This window comes from Artemia sp. Qi Xiang Cuo, chromosome 1, assembly GCF_049724085.1.
Source record: "Artemia sp. Qi Xiang Cuo chromosome 1, ASM4972408v1, whole genome shotgun sequence".
In the NCBI taxonomy this organism is placed as follows: domain Eukaryota; kingdom Metazoa; phylum Arthropoda; class Branchiopoda; order Anostraca; family Artemiidae; genus Artemia; species Artemia sp. Qi Xiang Cuo.
In genome coordinates, this window is record NC_142794.1 from 104,121,067 (window position 1) to 104,143,959 (window position 22,893).

General features: G+C 34.8%; 1 protein-coding gene across 5 annotated transcripts in view; it reads right to left on the reverse strand.

Moving 5' to 3' along the window:
- Positions 1-22,893, reverse strand: part of Sras (Ras converting CAAX endopeptidase Sras) — a 186,892-nt gene that overhangs the window by 141,030 nt on the left and 22,969 nt on the right. For all 5 annotated transcript variants that reach the window (XM_089088348.1, XM_089088376.1, XM_089088354.1 and 2 more), the window contains 3 exons: positions 14,127-14,265; positions 8,667-8,834; positions 6,538-6,606 (listed from right to left, as the gene is read on the reverse strand). In XM_089088348.1, coding sequence (XP_088944474.1) covers positions 6,538-6,606; positions 8,667-8,834; positions 14,127-14,265 — 376 coding nt within the window. The remainder of the gene's footprint in view (positions 1-6,537; positions 6,607-8,666; positions 8,835-14,126; positions 14,266-22,893) is intronic.

Consider the following 22,893-nt stretch of genomic DNA (forward strand, 5'->3'; position numbering starts at 1 on the left):
TCCTTGACACAGACGCCTAATTTCCTGAAAACGAGATTGAACTTCATGCTTAATCGACTTTCGGTTTCTGAGATCAAATGAATTCGATAATAGCCGAAATTCGTTCTTACAATCGATTAAAAAAAAAAAAAACACGAATTTTTGCGTCTTTTTTTGTCTGTGTATGGGGGGAGGGGAGACTAAAACCTAATGTAGAGAAGCTTATAAAATTTAATCTCATTCCCACCCCCCTCCAAATAAAGGAATTACAAAATCCAATTTTAACAGAGGAAAACTTTACAGCATGAAATTAAGACAATCCCTGTAAGATACTAAATTCACAAGAAATCAGGCTCAGGGTTGAATCCAGGATTTATTTCGAGGGGGGGGGGTGTAATAATGATTTTTTGGGGAGGGGGTATTACATAAAATATTAAAAAAAACACACTAACAATTTTTTTATATTCAATTTGTTACGTTTTTACGACCCAGGCAAACCTTCGGGGGGGGGGGTCAAACCCTCTAACCCTCCCCCTGGATACGGCCTTTATCAAGCTTCTCAATAAATGTCTTATTTCCAACCCACTCACCCTTATTTGTCCTTGCATACATCAATTTATGCAAGGATATGTCACTAAGCGGGCCATCTACACTACTCTGGTGACCAATGGACAACCCATGCTGCTGCCTCAAAGAACAAGGTCTTTATTAAAGCTTCCCTGTCCTTTCAAAAATGATTTTCTGAACACAGATTGACAAACGGTCTGGTACAATCAAACCGTTTTTGAGTAAGCCTCCCGATAGGAGTTGGCCTTCACGTGAAAGAACGCTGGAAAAGTTCCTACGCCCCAAGATCTCGCTTGGATCCAGCTTTATACCTTACTCTTTCCAAATGGGTCTCCCTGTTGAGCCTCAAAGGGTTTTATATGGTGTCAACGGTCGTCACCATCACATCCACTCAACTTTTTTCAGAAGAAATTATTGCACCTGGTATTTTCATCCTTCTGATATAATCGCCAAAATCTGAATACGACGTTCTCTCCAAATCAGGATAAGCAGGCGACGAAGATTCGGAAAAGCAAAGTCTGCTTTAACAAGCATTTCCCTACTGATATGTCTTTTGAGAACACCTTAACTAACAATTTTAGGTAACTATTTCAGTTTAAAAAAGTCAGATATGACTTTTTGTTAAGATAGCAAGACAACTCAAAAACCAAAGCTTGTATTAATTACATAAAGGAGGAAATTAACACGAACGAACACTTGACACAAAGCAAAACTCGGTACTGCACTTTAGTCTCGATTCCTCTCAAAACTATTCGACCAAATCAATTTGTCGAGTCCTTCAAGTGAAGCTTAAACAGAACTACTGATTAATAGATGTGACGAAGATAAGAAATACTTGCTTTGCAATAGCACGGATGCGTGTTAATTTCTTTTTTTCTTCCAGGGGTGATTGTATCAACCCAGTGGTTCTAGAATTCCGTGAGAGGGCTCGTTCGAACGAAAATTAAAAGTTCTAGTGCCCATTTTAAGTGACCTAACAGATTGGAGGGCAATTAGGTCCCCTCCCCGCTCCTTTTTTTCCAAAATCGTCCGATCAAAATTGAGATAGCCATTTTGTTCATCATCATTGAAAGGCCCAATAGTTATGCCTTTAGATATAACATGACCCCCCCCAAAAAAAGCTCAAGGGGAAAGGTCTTTAAGTTATAAATTTCCCCATTTTTTACGAATAGTATTTGTTATTGGGAAGTATGTATACATTTTCGTATAGGGGGGGGGCGAATTTTCTGCGGGGGGTTTCCCACGGGGAGGGAAGTTTTCAAGGAGTGGATTTATCAGGAGAAATTATACACTGGGGGACTTTGCCAGTGTAAACTCTTCCGCATATTATAAACGATAGTATCAGATGCCATAGCTGTCAACATTACTGTTGATACATAAACTTATTGTCTTTCGGATTTAAATGATTTTCCTGAATCGGCAGCTATTAGATCCGTGTACATTTCCTATTCAAACCCGTAGAAAAGAATCATATATATTTGTATGTTTAGCCCTTAGCAAGGAGAGTCTAACTATATACTGAATGAGATAAGTGTCTGCTTCTGGTTATGGTTTGATATAAATAAAGACTTTTTATATATAAATCTATGGACTTAAATATCTTGGTCTGCAAAATGGTATATAGTTTGTAAGCACTATTGAATGAAACCACCAACTATAAAGTCAACGAAACTAAAGCTTACACCGGAATTCCTAAATAAGTTTCTTTTTGTATATACCTTGCTTTCTCTTTTCCGTCTCAATTTTATGCGTGGAGTTGTTAAGAGTAGTTGTCAGGGGTAAATTTTCACCGGGATTAAATTTTCTAGAGGATATTTTTGTGGGAGGGGTATTTCTCCGTGGAGGTGGAGCCAGATTTCCTGGCATTATTTAAAAAAACATCAGAAATTAAATAAAAATAAGTTTTTTTCAACTGAAAGTAAGGAGCAGCATTAAAACTTAAAGCGAATAGAAATTATTACGTATATGACGGGGATTGCCCCCCCTCAACACCTCACTTTTTACGCTAAAATTTGAATTTTGTCCCAATTCTTTAAGAACGACTCCTGAAACACAACGGTCTTTTAATTATAACAACAAGAAGCTTTTTTAAAACAATCTTCGGCAATATTTCATCCTTCATCCGCACAACGTGCCCTAGCCACCTCAACCTTTCTTTCATTATAGCCCTAGAGAGCGGTATTGAACCGCATTTTTCGTATAGCCTATTGTTTGAAATACGGTCAGTCATCCGGGTACCCAGATAAATCCTCAAATAATTTCTCTGCAATACATCTAGCATATCTTCATCCTCTTTTCGGAGCGACCATGCTTCAGAGCCATATTTGACTACTGTCATCACTGTAGCTTCTAATATTCTAATCTTGGTTTGCAGACTTATCTTCCTATTCATCCAAACTTTTTTTAATTGTGAAAAAATACCCTGAGCCTTGGCTATTCTACTCTTAGCATCTTCACTGCTCCCGCCATCTTTACTAATAATACTACCTAATAATACTGAAGCTGCCCACCTGATCAATCTTTTCATTACCCAACTTCACCTTTTCATCTTCACTTATTCCTAGCCTTAGTGACTTAGTCTTCCTAACATTAATTTTCAAACCAATACTAGCACCCTGAACTCGCAAAACCTCTAAAACTTCATTCATTTTGCTCACACTTTCATCTAGGATGCTTAAATCATCAGCATAATCCAAAGCCTTTTTCATTAAAAATGAATACCCATGTCTTCCTAATTGTTTAAGACGTATATGCTTGTGATAGTTTCCCCTTAAATTTCTTTTTAAGAATCAGAATCCACTCATGGTCACCCATATGGGGGGGGGGCCGAGGGGGGCTCCCACCCCTCCCCCCCGGCTGAATGATTTCTCATGATATTTTTTTTTTTGAGATTTCTATTATATAGCACTGGTTGTGCCGATTAGACCAGCAAAGCCCCCCCCCCCCCTAAAATTCAGCCTATGGGCGCCAATGATTCCACTATTACTGTCTTTGGCACTTTGATATCACTAATCATCGTTTGATTTCACACCTAATATTCTCTACAATTAATCTTCTTTATTTTCATCTCATATGATTCTCTCGATTTGTGTGTCTTCCCTGACTAATTACCACCCTGTAACAATTATTCATTTCTATTACGCAGCTAATATAAAGGAAGTAATATTGAAGTAACCTATTTATAAGCAATAGCTGGCCTACGCAAAATTTGTTTTCCATTTCACTTGCTACGCGTAGGTCTCATCCTTTATAAATACATTATTGGTCCATCAATCTATCTCAAGTTATAAATGTCAGGGTCTTGAGTAACCTCTTGGACGTTTGAAAAGCTGGAACAAGAGCCAAATTCTTGATAAAATTTTTCTGTAATAGAAATGCAGCCGTGTATCAACAGAATACCTCTATTTCCTATATACCTCTTTTAAATGTCATGGTCTTGTGTCGCCTCTCGGGCGTTTAAAATGCTTCAACAAGAGCCAAATATTTGACAAGTTTTCTGTAACAAAAAACGTAGTCACACACCAAAAGAATACCTCTATTTACTATTTACCTCTCTTATATACCTCTTTTAAATGTCATGGTCTTGTGTCGCCTCTCGGGCGTTTAAAATGCTTCAACAAGAGCCAAATATTTGACAAGTTTTCTGTAACAAAAAAAGTAGTCACACACCAACAGAATACCTCTATTTACTATTTACCTCTCTTATATACCTCTTTTAAATGTCATGGTCTTGTGTCGCCTCTCGGGCGTTTAAAATGCTTCAACAAGAGCCAAATATTTGACAAGTTTTCTGTAACAAAAAACGTAGTCACACACCAAAAGAATACCTCTATTTACTATTTACCTCTCTTATATACCTCTTTTAAATGTCATGGTCTTGTGTCGCCTCTCGGGCGTTTAAAATGCTTCAACAAGAGCCAAATATTTGAAAAAAAATTTCTGTAACAAAAACGCAGTCACTCACCAACTGAATATATACCTCCTATATACCTCTTTTAAATGACATGGTCTTGAATCGCCTCTTTTGAGTCCCCACGTTTAAAATGCTTCAACAAGAGCCAAATTCTTGAAAAAATTTTCTATGATTAAAACGCAGCCATGTACCAACAAAATACCTCTATTCCATCCTCTGGAAATCTAAAGATGTTTCTGTAGCCTCCCTACAGTAGGCAATTTTTAATGATCTGAAAAACACTTTCCCCCTACCTAAACAATATTTAAATAAAAATATCAAGTGAAATGCAACCAAATCTCAAGTGCAACCTAAATTTTTTTCCTATTACGTAGAAAGTAGCAAAGCTTTGAAACATCAAGCAAGATTTAAAATGTGGCACGGGAATAGAATTTTTTTTCGAAATCAAGGGGGGCAAATTTTTCCGATAAAAGTACCAAAAAAATGGATTTTTTTAATCTAGAGGTTTGATGATAGAATCAAGAAGGGGAGGAAATACCTCCTCCCAGCGCCCTCTCCTATTATAATTGAACTGAAAATTAACAAACCGGAAAGGATATAAACTGAACGTAAAACCTGATATATTTTAAATACTTTGCTTTTTCGAAATTATTCTTAGAAGCAATTTTTCTTAGAAAAAAATTCCCTATGAGTATAATAACCACTTAACCACACTGTGAAAATTGTTGCGATTATTCAATAATTATTGCTTTTCTGTTCTTCATTAATATTCCTATTCCATTTGTAACAATTTAACCATCCTTTTTTTTCAAGAACAACTTCCTATATGTATAATGGTCTCTCAAGCAACAACGTATGTTGATGCCTCTGAATTTGTAAATAATAACTCATTAAGCCATTGCATGGTATTTAAAGCTATTCTCAAGTAATAAGCAATCGGAGCAGGCAGTAATTCAAGGACATCTATCTTTCTTATAGTCATCTTTTCATTTAGATGTCAGCCCTTAAAACGGTTGACTGGCATGATGCATTTCACATACTTGAAGGTTCTGATTCGGCGAAGATTAATTTTATGACAATTCATGTTGTGCTATGTTTACTTTGTTCAACGAAGTAAAATGCTGACATGTTCATGGCCAACACCAATGAAGTTTCGAATTAGCATGCAGAAACAAAAAGCGTTCTTTAAACTCCTTTTCGTCTTTCTATGCACCAGCTCCGCGTTAAGTACAGCTAGATTCCGCGCTATCCGCTAAATCCCTGTTAAATTTATGTGATTCATGTTGTGCAACATTTACTTTGTTCACAAAAGTAAAATGATGATATGAAATGGGTTCATTAGGCTCGCGTTCTTCTTTCGGTGCATCAGTGCCATGTTAAATTTAGTTTATTGTAATTCAGCTGCGTAGGTTTTTCAGTCAAAGAGTTCATGGATTGGTTCAAATGTAGGTCACATGATGACTTTTAACAGGTCAAAGGCCTTTTTCACTGACAAACTATAAAAATTAATTGCAATAAGCTCTACTGAACACAAGACAAGTAATTTCGGCACTAGTCCATTCACCGTTGTCAAATTTACTGATTGACAAAATTCTTGGGTTCACGAAAAACACAATCCAGTTCTTGACAACGAAAATTGAGGAGTGGCCAAAGAGGTTTTCCAATATGACAAAATGCCAATATGACATAAATATGTCATTTAAAGGGCTATACTACTACCATTTCTTATGAAAGCCGCAATTATTTTTAGCTCTTTTTTTTCAAACTGCTCATTCCCAGTTTAAAGCTAGGGTAGTCCTCTGTCGTGCTTGTATTAGATGAATTATGAAGCAAAGTTATTATGTTATCGAGATCCCTGCTCTCGTAAAATGTATCGTATCAATCCGAGTCTATTACCTGTTACTAAATAAGTGGGTTTAAGCAAGATCTTTTGCGACTGAAACTAACAGTACAAACATCGAATTTTACACAATTAAAATTCACGAAATAAAAAAAAACTATCGAAAAAGCAAGAAAATACAAGGAAAGGTCCAACGAAGAAATAAAGCAGTAAGAATAAACAATGTTAAGGGACTCACAGGAAACGGTCACCGCTTCTGCCATATCACATCCGTTAGAGATCTTATCCATCAAATGATGCAGGTGAGCTAGAAAAAAAAATTAAGAAAACAAATATATAAGAATAATAGTATTCCGTATGGGCTGCAGAAGTTCAAAATAAGCTGCTTCACACAGAAAATTTTTACTTGATTTTCCAATTTGTTTTAGTAACAGAATTAGTTTTGAAATTGAAAATTAAAGGGCCGTTGGAATTATCTAGGATTAAGACAGATAATTTTTATTGAGTCTGAAAATATACTCTTTATGCCCAATCCTTTCGATTTTTTTCTAGAATTTAAATAACGCTTGTTTGATACATTATTTTTTTTTTATGTATTTTATTTCATTACGTCATTAAGCCTATTGTAAATCAATGCTTTGTTGTTCTTAGGATTTATTTGTACAAGATAGGATTTATTTAGACTTCAGGACAGAATAAAGACGATTTTTAAGTCATAAGTTATAAGTTCAGAATAAGGAGTATTTCATTGATGCAGTTTTTCGTGGTCTGTAATTGATTCCAACTAATTGACACTAATACGAGGCCGTATCCAAGGTGTTTGACCACCCCCCCCCTCCTAGAAAAAAAATTGCCCGACTCGTAAAAACGTTACGAAAATGCATTTAAACAAATTTTTGATCTGTTTTTTTTTGCGGCCCAACCCCATCTAAAAAAATAAAAATCCTGGATGCGCCCTTGCGCTCATACTAAAGAAATACTTAAAAAACAAAAATAAAAAAAAATACAAAAAAATACTGAGCTACCATAATCAGGAAGCGTAAGAGTTAGAGTAGGGTTTTGTTCGAAAAGTAAGCGGCTTTAATCTGTACTTAGTTTTGGTCTTGTATTAATTTTTACATCACAAATGGTGGTAATATATGTTCTTAAGTTTAACACTGTTAAGTAGAAAATTCTACATATTGTCGTATTTTAGAAAAGAAACAACGTATTTTTGGAAATATAAACACACATTAGATATAGAAGCGAGGATTAGATCCATCGATCGAGGGTATTTCGTTTAATAAGGTAATATGCCTTTGATAAAAATTACGGTAATGCGTTTTGAATTTCCATACTCTTTTTTATTACAACAGGCAATTGTTTTATTAAACTGTGAACCACACCACTCTTCGTAACAGTTTTTTCCCCACTTCATTGCATCTCTAAGTCCATAGTAGTTTGCTTGTTACTTATTTCAAAACATGACAATTTCCGAATCCTTCAACAGCAAAATAAATTACCGAAATTGCCAAAATTCGGCATTTCCAAAATTTTAGAAAAACTGGTTCCCAAAATAGCCTTCTTCTCTTCTTACTTGGAAAAACTCTGGGATTTTTTGGAATTTAGACATGATCGATTTTTTTTAATAGAAGAATTTTCTTAATGAGATTGAGCTTGATTTCTTGATTAATTGTTTACTGAATTGAACTTACTTAATGAGAGAAAAAATTCCTATTCTTTATTTGGACCTCTTAAACAAAAAAGCCCACTCAATGGTCTATAACAGTCGATAAAAATTTCAAGGGGGATCGACAATTCTAATCAGGAGGGATTAGATAACTCCAATCCCTCATTTTGTAATTCAATGATACATTTTAAGGGTGGAAAATAGCCTCAGATTTTCCTCAATGCCACAATAGGCAAAACACTAACCACAAATGCCAAAATTATGAACACCTTGGAACATCGAGGAAAGATAATGTTTTATTGATGATAGGTTGTCAAAAATCCTGCTTGCATTTCTTTTATATACATAGAACTCTATATACATAAGGTGTGTCACTGCCATAAATAGGGGTGGCGCGGGCTTATCCAACAAAAAATGATTTCCCAACAGTAATATTGCTTCACAGGGTAAGAAATATTCAATGAACTTACCAATTACCATAGGGCACAAAACGTTCAATGGCCTTATATTTATCCTCCAGTAAAAGGTCATGGTAACAACTAAATTAATCTAGACCAGGAGGCATTACTCTGGCGTATCTAAAAAGCTTAACATGCAGGGTTTCAATGCCCCACTACCCATGACCTACCCTTAACCATAATATTTGCATATTTTGTCACAGAAGATTGTATTTAGAAAGAAGAAAAAGCTAAGCTTACCCACTCCAAAAAACCATGGACACAGTAAAATGGCAATTTTTGTCGACATAAATTGAGTCAGAATCGGCATCATACACGCTCTAAACGTAAATTCTTCCGATAGAGGCGGTACAACATAATTTCTCTGCCAGTGAAGGCTTCTGAGACATAGTGTCAGGTACCGCTTATCTATAACACAAATGAAAATAATAATCATAACAAACGTAACATAAAACATAATAAATCAAATCAAAAGAGTGGCTATAACTGTCTGCTGTAAATCAAATTGTAATTTTTTTTATAAAATAAGAGTATAAAATGTTTTTATTGTAAGGCAGTATAGCTCACTTATTGAAGGGATGCAGAATATATTTCAAAGGAATAAATAATTTCTCAAACGCAGGGGTGTAGTTCCAGCAGTTTTATTAGGGGGGGGGGGGAGCAAGAGGCATCTCTATCCGGAGAGTCCAGGGCATGGCCTATATAATAATTTCTATTCCAAATTATTGAGGCGGGGCGTAATTGCTCCCCTTGCTCACCCGAAACGACGCTTCTACTCAGATGATGCTAACCTTTAATGACAGAACAACAAAAATGATGAATAAAAAGACAGCGGGGACGGATGATCATTTTCGGAACGTTTTTTTCTTTTGAAACCTGATTGCACCCACTCTATAGTTTCAATCTATTGTGTTCTTTCCTGATCAGTTTACCACTAAATTTGCGAAAATTAGGCTTAATCAAATAATTAATATTCTCTTTATATTACTGGCCATTTAATTGATATTATTGATTAACATTGAATCAAAATTTGGTCAATTTCAAAGAAAGTAATATTAGCTATTAAAGGAAGATATTCAATAATTAATAAATAAATATTAAAAGCTAAAAGAATAATTGTGAATAATGAGGGATAAAATGATTAGGTAAGTGTTGTTGAGTTTTCGTCAATTCAATTTAGAAAAGTTCTGGAGTTAGTCAAATGTGTAATATAACTTAGAAACTGCGAACGAAGGGAGAGGCGAATTTTGAGGAAATAATCATCGTTATTTAAAAGTGATTCTTAGGTTTTGGGTTGAGTTGAGTCAAACAGGGCTTGGTTTAAATGGGGGTTGAGTTTCACGAGAGTTGAGTTGCACAGGGGTTGAGTAAAACGGGGTTCAGTCGAACCAGGGTTCAGTTGCACGAGGATTTGGTTACATGGTTTGAGCTGCACGGGGTTCAGTTACACGCACTTTTTTTTATATTCCTTAGTTTTCCTGACAAAGGGTTCAAAAGCTCGAGTTTATGATTTTTGATCATAATTCCAATAATACATCTTTATCTAAAAGCTGTTTTCGCAATAAAGCTATACCATTAAAATAGATCTATACAAAAGTCATCATTCCTCAATCACCTATAATAATGTCTTTGTCCATGAAAAAATTAGTCATTTCACCTATAACAATCACTAAGAAAAAACTGGACTTTTTTTTTACGCATTTGGTTAATTTTCAGTCACTATGTCATATACACACTTATGTATATATATATATATATATATATATATATATATATATATATATATATATATATATATATATATATATATATATATATATATATATATATATATATATATATATATATATATATATATATATATATATATATATATATATATATATAAAACCACATAAAAGCCCAAACACTCGATTATATATTTAGTGCCACCTCACCTAACCTCACCTTTTTTCGTGGCCTCCCTTCCCATGATTGTGCGTTTTACCCTCTTAAACGTTTTAAGAATTAATAAGAATTACCATAGAAATGTTGAACATTCGTCTCGACACGAGAAATAAAGTAACCTATAGTTTTCTGTAGAATTTATTTGCAAAAATTTGTGATATTAAAATAGTTTTGCTCTGCATAGCTTAGGTTAGAAGTGCTTGTAGTTTTTTATACCACTGTCCACACCGCTTCATTCTTTATGCACAATCGAAATTCCCAAAATTTTGTAATAGTTTAGAGCTACTCTAGAACACCCATGAAGGGGGCTTCTTTCAAACCAAATCTTTAATTGTTCAATATTATATGTACACAAAAAAGGTACATAATATGCACATTATATGTAATGTACATAATATGTATTGTACATAACATGTTCATGTATTGTACATAATATGTACTGTACATGTAATGTACATACCCTGTGTACATTACATGTACACAGGATATAACATAATATGTATTATATGTACATATTATGTGCACATAATATGTGTACACATATTATATGTACACACCTGACTTTGTCCCCCCCCCAATGTTTTATGATTACTTCCATGATTGCTTTATATTTAAATGTTCCTCAATATAGTTTATTTACTTTTAGCGGTTCTTTTACAGTTGTGCGGTCGGAAGTATTAGACACGGAGTAAATTTCCCCCAGGGTTCCACCTTCCTCATTTTATTCTTGATTAAACTTTTTCCTTATTTTTATTGAATAGTCACAATTAGTCCCCACGTAATCCGTGTTTTCTACTACAAAGCCTTTTACACATAATTTCTTTGGCTTTTGTAGTTTATACCAGACTCTATTTCATAAACGGAAAGAAGATTTGGATAACATCATTCAAACAATGGCAAAGGAACTAGAGACCTGGCTTTATTTGAAAACAAAATTTCAGAAGATGATGCACCGTACACTAGGGTTATTATGGATGCCCAGGACACGACTGCAACACAAGCTGACCATTCCATTATTTTTAACGAATATACTAAAATAAATTATTTTTTAGCTCTAAAGATAAATATTGCAACAAAGAATCTCTTGTGTTTTAGCTGTTTTATTCTGTTGTGTTCGTTTTGTGTTTTAGCTGTTTTTTCTCAGCTTTTCAAACAAAACGGATTTCCCTGGTTGACTGGTCCACGTATCTTTATTATTGTTGTTTTCTTGTGCATATGATTTTACCTGGAACATAGGTTTGGCTTTGTTGCCTTTTTAACTATTCGAAGATCCAACAATTAGGAGTTGGAGCCTTTTTTTGTTATTTAGTAGGCTAGAAAAAGATTTTCTGAGAGAGTAGACCTTTGAAAATCTTAAGAGAAATTTGTAAAGTAAAGAAGAAAATCCACTTCTTCCCGTTATGACAATACAGACCGCTGATCGTGACACATAAAAACAATTTAGGAAACGACCCTTAAAAAAGTGGACCACTTACAAAAAAAACATACGCATTCTGTAGTGTTGCTCGCCTGCACAACTAGTGCATTTCACTGCTTCTTTTAACTCCCTTGTCAGAGAAGAACTATGGAGGATTATGGCTGAAGATGGAGTGCCACAGGACGTCATCGACATGCTCCGTAGTGGATACATGGATACTAAGAATTGTGTCCGCATCTCAGGTAACACTACTACCAAGTTTACAGTTGAGTCTGGTGTCAAGCAGGGTTGCCCCCTATCGCCCACATTATTCAGCTACGTGATAGAGATAACGAATAATGAATACTGGATATGTATAGTATATAGTACAATGAATACTGGGTAGTGAATAATGCCCTGTCCAACCACAGGGGAGTTGTCTATGGTCAACTAGACGGCTTTCTACAATCTATGACATACTTGGATTTTACAGACGATGTTGGCTTGTTGGAAACCAGAGCCGAGGCTTACAACAAGTTATCTATCATGTCTCCGAGACTTCAAAGCGTATTGGGCTTAACATAAACAGCTCCAAGACTAAAGTGATGGTTGTTAATCATTCTAATCCATATCAAAACATCGTGGACGATAAACCTATTGAAAACGTCGATAATTTCGAATATCTTGGGTCCATTTTAGCACCAGATGGCGGAGCTGGTAGAGACATTTTTGCCCGGATATTAAGGGATTGGGGAGTATTTACAGTCTGGAAAAGGCACTATGGGCCAGACGTGAGATGTCGACAAAAACCAAAGTCAGAGTCTACATAGCATCCTTGCGAACTGTGCTACGGTGCAACTGCGAGACATGGCCGGTAAAGGCTGTAGAAGCTAGATCTCTGGACGCGTTCGATCACCGCTGCCTTCGTTTTATACTCCGAATTAGTTGATGGTCTAGAATTTCTAATAGGGAAGTGAAAGCCGCTGTGGCCAGACTGAAGAGCTATCCTCTACCATCAGAAGACGTCGCATTGAACTTCTCGGCTACACGTTGCGCCGACCCAAAGGTACGATATGTCGGTACATCCTAGCACCATCTTTAAGACGACATCGGGGAGGGCAGACTAAAAATATTTGGCAAAAATTCAAGGAAGACCTTGAGCCATGGGGAGGCTTCCGTGGGCATGGTAGAAGATGGGACAGAGACTGACTGAAGATCACTGGGGAAGCTGCAAGCGACATATCGAAGTGGTCGTCGGACGCAATTCCAAAGTCCATTGATGCCAGGCAGGACAGTTCTTCGTCTGGTTCCCGCCGAAAGTAAGTAAGTAAGTAATTTCCCCTTCATCTCCAAATATTCATGATTTCCAATCGTAAGACATCCTTTACAGCAATCCTTCCATTGCAAACGCCATTGTACAAGGGCATATCTGGAATTTTTCATCGGGGAAGGAATTATTTTTAACAGAGAAGGGAGGACAAAAAACTTTAAAACCGCATCAAACATTGTTTGTGTCAATTTTTGGTATGTTTTTACGAGTCAGAATTATATTTCGGGAGGGGGGAGTTAAATGCCATTAACCCTTCTCCCCCTCGATATGGCCTTGCCGTAGGAAACCCAAAAATCTCCCTTGATAAAATTAGGTTTTAGATATGTTATATCCACAGTCTTCATACAAAAATAAATTGCATTGGTTAACTTAGGCATGCCTCATAATTTGATATTTACATATAATCTATGCCAGGGTGAAAATTGAGGATGTGAATGTGAGATCCATCTAGCGGTACAAGTCACCAATTGTCGAGGTAAAAATACCATAAAAGGAGTGAGTATTTAATGGCTAAAGAATGTCATCTTTTTTAATAATTCTTATTTTCAAAAATCATCCTTAATCTTTTATTGTATAATTAATCTTGTTCTTTTCTGATTAGGTAGAGGAGTTTTCAGATGCAACGCTATAGCGTTATATCTGAAAAAAACGCTATAGCATCATATGCTAAAACGCTATAGCGTTGCCTATAGTAAAGGCCATGAGGCTTCAATGTTTTTATTTACGAATCAACCAAGAGTTTGTTTGCCAAAATCTTTCAAAAATAGACTTGATCAGATTGGCTTCAGAATGGCTCGTAATATCGTGTAATATCTCCTTTGATACTGAAAGAAAAATAATATTCAAATTTTGAATTATATTTGTTCAAGGATCAATTATCTTTTGTTTCTTCAGAAATACAAAAATCTATTCTCATTTTTGTTGCCAAGTATTCATTTTCTCAAAAAAAAAATAGGAAATCTTCTGACAGATCACAGAGGGTGCCACTCTCTGTACGTGGACATATTTTAATTAAAAACAAGCTTACTAAAGATCAAGAAAAACATTCCATCGTAGACTAGAACTGCCAAGGGGCCAGCAAATAAAATCACTGTTAATATGGCTGGAAATATTAATGCTGAAAAAGAGCCAGACAATCTGAGGCCCATTATTTGAAGCAAACCAACCTAAAAAGAAGCATCATTAAAGAAAATTATTTAATATTGAAGCATCTTAAATTAAAGCAAATTTAAACAATAATTAAAGCAATATTATGAAGTTAAATTAAAGCAATATTACTAAATTAAATTAAATAATATTGAAGCAAATTAATTTGAAGCAACCTAAAAAGAAGAAATGCATTTCAAATTCTGGCAAAAATTTTATTTACCGTAAAATTCATATCTTTTGCTTAATGTTTAAGTATCTTATGGTTATATTTTATTTACTTATCTTTTTAACTTACATTAAATTTCCTCATTTACAGCCGACCCAAAGTAAAAGGCACGAGCATATCAACACATAAAAAAAGACCAAAGCAGCATCCACTAATTCTAGGTCAATAAAAATAAACTAAAAAAGCCAGAACAACACCTAAAATGAAGACAGAGCGGGAACACGCTCAAAACTATTAAAGAAATAGTATTTCAGTTGTGCCACCTAATGATAACTGTTGAAAGTTTTAGATGGCGCGGCGGTAACAAATTCAAATTTCAGGTAAAATTAATAGTGGCGGTTTATAAGCTGTAAATAATAACATAAAAGTACGCAGAAAATTACGATATAACAACCGAAAAGAAAAGATATTCTATAATGCAAATATAAACAATAAAAAGTGTCTATATTTCTAAAATGCTTCTAGAAAGAGGTCTGAGAAAACATTGAAAAAAATATGAAAAATTGGGGAACAGACTATTACGAGCTATGACCAGATACTGACAAAATTTTCCGAAAAATTCCGAATAAATTATCGTCCAATCATTTACAATAACTTCATCAGAATTTCTGACAATACAACTTCAATTTTTTACAAATCCAGGGGGACAGATTATAAAACATTATATGAGATAATACAAAACTTATAATACAAAACGTCTTTTTTTTAACGTCTCCTGATATAAAAACATAATCTATCATAAGCTTTTCCCTACTGCATTGTATTTTGAACCTGCAACTGATCGTAGAAATAATTAGCACTAGCAGAATGACTGGATTGACCCCCTGCCCTCATTTCTTTATTACTTCTCAGCAATTGCAAATTTTTGAATTAATCCAAGTTTGGAAGACTGGGATTACACTTTCGAGTAAAAAAAAAAAGAAAGCCACTTATCCATTAAAGAAAAGCTAATTCTTAAAGAAGTCGCCATCAAAATTAGCAATGGTTACAAATAATACCATTCTTAATAATTTTGTTGACAGTTTTGTTAATAGTTAAAAAATATTGTTAATAATATTGTTGGTAGCAACTTTCTGTTCGCTCACTGAAACAAATCATTGGTAAATCATTAGAAACAATATATGCAGCGATACTTAGCAATATTCAATAGTATTCATCAATCTTCATGAAAAAATTTAACAGCAATATTGACAGAAGCACATCCAGGATTTTTGTTCGGGGGGGGGGTGTTTACTATTTTTTTTTAGAGGGGGCTAAACAAATAACCTCAAAAAAGCATACAAAATTTGTTTATGTCCATTTTTGTTACGTTTTTACGAGCCAAACAAACATTTCGGGGGGGGGGGTTCACACTGGGTAACCCCCCTCCCTGGATACGGCCTTGAATATTGATAAGGAAAATAGGACTAAAAGAAACTTATTCAAACGCTGGGGTTGAACTGAAATAGAGCTAAGAATATGTTTTTTCAAATGAGATTCAATCAATCACTTTATTCATGCTCGGCAATTATTTTACAAGCACCTCACTATCAGTTTTTCAACCCAAGAAGTTTAGCTGTTTGGAGCCTGTTGGAGCTGTTTGGAGCCAATACACCAATAATAAACTAAAAATACAATAAGCAATATTCAACATTAACAAATTTTTTTTTAATAAAACACATAAGCACACTAAACAAGTAGTGAATATACACTAGAATACAATAAAACTCGCTGAGCAAGTTGGACTATTACGAACTAATTCACATGACGTAGCTAAACTGGAAATAACTCGAACTATTCAGAACTTGTTCTTTAAAAGAATTTGATTTTGTACGACCGTAATACTATTAAAAAAAAAGTTTAGCCGAAAGAGAACACAAAAGTTTACTCGACACAACTGTCCCGCCGGTCATTTAGTCTTTTCTTGACTCTTCTATGACTTACCAACACAACAAGAAACAATTTTGGAGCTTACAGATCTCACCTTCTAGGTCGTTCTTTACATCCAACTCGTCAATTTTTATTTCAAAAATCGTCTCACTTTCATAATCTATACGGTTTTTTATATGTTCATAATTTTTCTATATAGTTTGCCTGAGTTTGGGTATCCTTGAAAATGAACTTGTTTCAAGTAAAACAAGTGACAAAAAGAAAGGCAGTTCTCAGCTACCAAATTTGTCATCTTAATATGCAATAAAGATTAGATGGGATCCATTGCATTATACCACCCCCACAGAAAATTCATCCATATCTAATACATAACAAAAACTACTTTTTCCATCACTAACCTGCTAATTTGCTTCTTTTCGTGGGTTGATCTGGTATAAAAAAAATCGCGAAGAAGATAGAAACGAGGACAAAATAAGAGGAGGGGTAAGGGAAAAAGGGAGAATCTTGTATAATATGTCTTTCAAACACGCTGGTGTTTAGAAGAAGCAGAGTAATTTTGTTGCAACAATATTACTTTGATATTAACTTAATTAATGTACAATTGATCTTAAAACATTAATTTTCAAACCTATTTTTGAACCCTGAACTCCCAAAACCACTAAAAATTCCTCAATTTTTCAAACACTTTCGTCTAAGATGCTTAAATTTTTTGAGAGAGAAAATTCATTTCTATTAAATATCAATATTCACAAAAAACATATCAAACAGACCTACCACGTGAAAATCTATACAAATTTGTTTGTGTCAGGACTCAGTAATGTACTCACTCATATATATATATATTGAAAAAAACTAACTCACATAAATATTGAAAAAAAAACATAATAATAATAATAATGCAATCATATAAATAAATAAGAAATAAACCTCATGGGAACCGCGAACCAATCCTTACACAAGACAGAAGACAGCCCCCCCCCCCTCAGTCATCCCTATTCATTAAGAAATTCTTTGAACTATTTTTAAAAGAGGACACACTCTCAGCTATCCTAGTGCTTTCCAGAAGACTGTTCCATACCGAAACGCCCACATCCCTAAATACGAAACTAGACTTAGCAGTGTATCGTCTCTCATGAACTAGGTCCGCAGAATTCCTTGTATCATAAGAATAGTACGCAGAATTCGATGATAAAACATCACAAAAATAATTAGGTGCTAATTTATTTAAACACTGATAAACAAAAATACCGGTCTGATATTCTCTCAGCTCCCCAACATTTAAAATACTAAAATGATGATAAAAATCCATTGTACTTCCACAAATTTCAAAACCACCGAGCAGGCGCAGTGCTTTAATCTACACAATTTGTATCTGTTAAAAATTTACAACAAAATTACTAGCCCACACAGAACAACCGTATACAATGTAAGGATGAATAAGTGAATTATATAAAATTTTCAAAACTGATACAGGAAAAACATGTTTAAATCTACGAATTAGCCCTAAGCCCCGCGCAACTTTCACCGATACAATTTCACTTGTTTTTTTCCAATTTGAATTACAATCAATCTGAAAACCAAGATACCTTGTATCAAATATCTGCTTAATCTCCGTACCATTAAAATTAACCAAACCGAAAACATTATCAATAACTCCAGTACGACTAAAAATCATGTACTTAGTTTTACTCGCATTCACTGCGAAGCAACTAAGACTATTAAAAATATGCAGGTCAAGTAGCCCTTTATTTGCTTTTGAAACAAGCTCACTCAAAGCCTTTCCAGCAATCGTTATAGCTGTGTCATCCGCAAAGGATGTTATGGTGGATGTTAGATCATCAACATAATCTAAGTCTAGAAGAGTTTTACCAACCCAATTAATTCTGTATTCTCCCATTGCCTTTGCTGTGTTCCTTAGGACAAAGTCCTCCAAAAAGATGTGATCAACACATACATGGATAGGCCACAACCCCAATTAACTCTTAATTTGACACGAAACCAACTACTAACCTCAAATCCTACCTTAACCACAGCAAAGTTATTCTCATACATAGTACTAGAACTATAATGTATTTTTCTGCTATATAATACAAGGATATGACCTTCACTAAAGCTCTTCTAAGAGTTGAATCAAACGCTTAGTCATAACCTATGAAAGCGAGGATTGAAGGGGTCTGATGATGCAGGCACTTCTCAATTATTAATCTAAGAGTAGCAATTTGGTCGATCCATCCTCTACCCTTCCTAAAACCACACTGTTATTAGTACTATCATGCTAAGTAGTTTGTTTCCTACACAAACTAAGCTAGTGCCTCTATAATTACCATATTTACTCTTATCACCTTTCTTATAGAGGGGTTTAATTATAGTTTTCCTAAAATCAGGGGCGTCGTTTGGGGGTGGAAAGGGGGGGGCAGTTGCCCCCCCAATAATGTGGAGAAAAAAATATTACACATCCCTTGCCTTTTGAATATCCAGATATGAACCTGTCTTGCCCCCCTCCCCAATAAAAATGCTAGAGATTCGACTCTAGGCGATTCTCCTTGTTCAAAAATCCTATTAATAATCTTCAGTAACTTATCTCTGACTTCATAGCCCCCATATTAAAAAAAAAAAACTCATTTACCACGCCATCAGCACCTTTGGCTTTATTCTTTTTTAATACTTTTAGTACAGTCACTAATTCTTCCTCACAAAAAAATCTTCTTACACAAGTCGATCACAGTTTAGAACATCACAAAATGTTCTGCCCATCTCTCTTTAACTCTTTCATTATTGCTGATTGTAGTCCCGTTCCAATCAAACAGTTCCTGGTAACAAACAGTAAATAAGGAAAGACCCGGCTCAATAGTAACCGAAAATCTAAAAAACGGAATTTTGATACCAATAGATACATCAAAAGAATAAGATTTTAATGCTGATTTCAAATATATAAATTTCATCAAGTTTATTCCTAGCCATCACCTAACCATACGCGCCTGAGAAAATTTGCCTTACTTTCGAAAAAAGGAGGAAACACCCCCTAAAAATTACAGAATCTTAATGAAAATCCCACCATCATATTTAACGTATCATAGAATCTTACTGTACAGGTTTCAAGCTCCTATCTGAAAAAATGTGGATTTTCGCATTTTTTACCAGAAGAAAGATCACGAATGCGTGTTTATTTATTTTTTTTCTCCCCGGGGTGATCGTATCGACCCAGTGGTCCTAGAATATCGTGGGAGGGCTCATTCGAATGGAAATCATAAGTTCTAGTGCCATTTTTAAGTGACCAAAAACTGGAGGGCAGCTAGGCCCCCTCCCACGTTCATTTTTTCCCAAAGTTACCCGATTAAAATAGAGCCATTTTGTTCAGCATGGTCGAAAATATAATAACTATGTCTTTTAGGATGACTTGATCCCCCAAAGTCCCCGGGGGGAGGGCTGAAAGTTATGAGCTTTACCCAATGTTTACATATAGTATTGGTCATTGAGAAGTATACAGCCGTTTTCAGGAGGGATTTTTTCTGGTAGTGGGGGGTGGGTGGGTCGGGGGGCTATGTGGGAGCATCTTTCCATGGAGGAGGTTTTCATGGGGGAAGGGATATTGCTATGAAGGGGGCACTGGATTAACCAGCATTATTTAAAAAACGATCATAAATAAAAAATTAACAAGTTTTTCAACTGAAAGTGAGGAGCAACATCAAAACTTAAAACGAACAGAAATTATTACGTATATGATTGGGTTCGACCCCTAGTCAATACCTCGCTCTTTAAGCCAAAGATTTTTTAGTAATTTTATAAGAGAATAATTTATAAGAGAATAAGAGCTATTTATTCAAATTAACGGCCTTTGTGATTAAGAGGTCATTTTTAAAGAATTGGAACAAAATTCGAACTTTAGCGTAAAGAGCGAAGCATTGACTATGGAGCGGACCCCCTAATATACGTATTAAAAATATATGAATATAGAAGTTCGTTACGTAAGTTACGTATATTTATTACTAATAAAAACGTTCGTAAATAAAATTAAACAACTTTCCAGAAAACCATTTAACCAAATAAAAGTAAAATTAATATGCAAAGTTTGTTTTAATTATTCATGTATGGTGAGCCAAAATCAAAACCTGTATTAATTCGAAAACGTTCAAAAATTAAATAAGACAATACAAGTTTTTTTTTAACTGAAAGTAAGGAGCGACATTAAAACTTACAACGAACAGAAATTATTCCGTCTATGAGAGGGACTATCTCCTCCTCACCGCCTCGGTCTTTACGTTAAAGTTTGACTCTTTCTCACTACTCTTTTTTTTAAAACAATAAAAGACTTTAGCGTAAAGAGCGACGCGTTGAAGAGGGGACAGCCCCATTCATATACGGAATAATTTCTTTTCCTTTTTTAGTTTTAATGTCGCTTCTTGCTTTCAGTTTAAAAAACTTGTTTTTTTTATTGAATCTTTAACAGGGACAAGTCCATATTATCTATTCCCTCTCAATTTATTAACATGCCAGTACAATATTTTACTACTATCCCGTTTGGCTGGATCTTTCAGATCTTCGATATTCTTATCCATGGCCTCCACTTCACGAATCTTTAGTTCATATTTCAATGCTTGCTCGACTTTCTTTACATTCCTCTTATTTCCATATGATCTATCACTCAAATAATTCCCGTACAATTGTCGAATTTTTCTACATATTGTCAAATTTTACATTCTCCAGTTTATTATTCAACTGTCCACGTAAAATTACTCTCATATCCTCATCCTGGAATCTGCCAACGTCTTAGCTTCCCGAAAGGTAGTTACCCTTCCTAAGTCTAAGCTTTAGATTAGCCCTAGACACTACTAGATGGTGGTCTTTACTTTTAAGATCTATAACAGCGCTCCTGCATACCCTAGTATCTTCTATCGATCATGTCAGTCTTCGTTTTACATTATTGGTTGTAACTACATTTTTATACCTACAAAATTGCTGCAGTTTGTAACCATTACTGTTTTCTTTTCCTTCACCAAATTTTCCTAGGTTGGAATACCATCTATCCCCTATTTCTACCAACATGGGCATTAAAATCCCCTAATAAAAATACTAGTTTATACCTGGGACCCTATCTATTTGTTTCTGTAATGCTGTCAGTAAAATTCCTCTGAGTCAATGCTATCAACGTCGTTCAGTTTTACAGCGGCATATACTACCATGACCGTTACCCTGCAGTTTTCAGTCATAAAATGAGCGACAAGCACTCTATTATTAATACCTTCCTAACCTAAATAAGACTAAATAAGGCAGCTGCCTTGTTCAATTTGAGCCCTACTCCCTGTCTATGATACCCCATCCTTCTTGCCCGAGTAAATAAATTCTAAATTTCCTAATTTAATGTTTCCTACCCCTGAAATACGAGTTATTGAAACTCCAAATAAGTCCAGTTCGAAGTGTCTGAATCTGCCAGTCAAAATGTTGACACGATAGATTTTGGAAAGAAACTAAAAGATGTAAATAAGAAAAGAAGAAGATTTTAATAGTCAAAACACAACCAAAATCTTAGAGGAAAATAAAATAAAAAAGGGAAAGAAATAGTCCAAGCCAAGGTAAAAGAGCCAAAAACCAACACAGAATACCCGAAAGAATAGCTACGTTTTTATAAGCAAGCAAAAATACAAAATCAAATAAAGATATAGCACCCATGCGAAGGAATAATTTCTAAGCCCTCCCCCCCTCAATAAAAAATAAAAATAAATCTTTATCAGTTGGACCTTATCAATCAGGGGCTACCTGGCTTTTGGTTTTAAGATATTCTGTTAAGCAGACTCAAGACTTTTAAATCTAGAGTAATAAGAAGCTACAATTTTGACCAAAGAATGCTAAAAGGAGAAACAGTGAATATGATACTGCAGCAGGGGGAGATAAGTGGGGGATGCGTAGCTGGCAGTTATGTATCATTTTGCTAACGGTAAAGTAAAGATGACTTCTGACACACAAAACAGTGTGGCAGCAATACAAAACTTGAAGCAAAGCTTCTGTAATCGAAATTCTTTTTGGAAGCTTCTTTATTTTCTGTACTAATTCGAATTTTGCATTTATTCTTCTGATTAACATCGGAAAGGTATTATAACGAGCAAAATTAATTTATATTAGTAATTATTAGAAGCTACAGATACATGAAAAAATGGATATAACTTTAAACAATAAAGAAGGTGTTTCAAAAATACAGAAATTGAAACTAGTTATCAACATTTTATGCTAATAAACTAAACTTAAGTGCGACCATAAGATGGAATTTGCTTCTCGGCTGTTTCAGAGTTCTATTGACAATTGAACAGAATTCAATCCGGATCTTGACTGTAAAAATGTATGAAAGGTGTTTTATGTACCAAAGCTACCACATGGAGCAAGTAAAGGTCAAACCAGAGTAAACATTAAACACCACAAGACTATGACTGTCCTGTCAACACTAACACTTTTTACTACATACCAAGTATTTTTCTTTCTTTCGACACATACCCCAAAGAAGGTGTTGTTGAACCTAGCGTAGAGGCATCGTTTTGAGTAGCTCCTCAACTATTGGAAA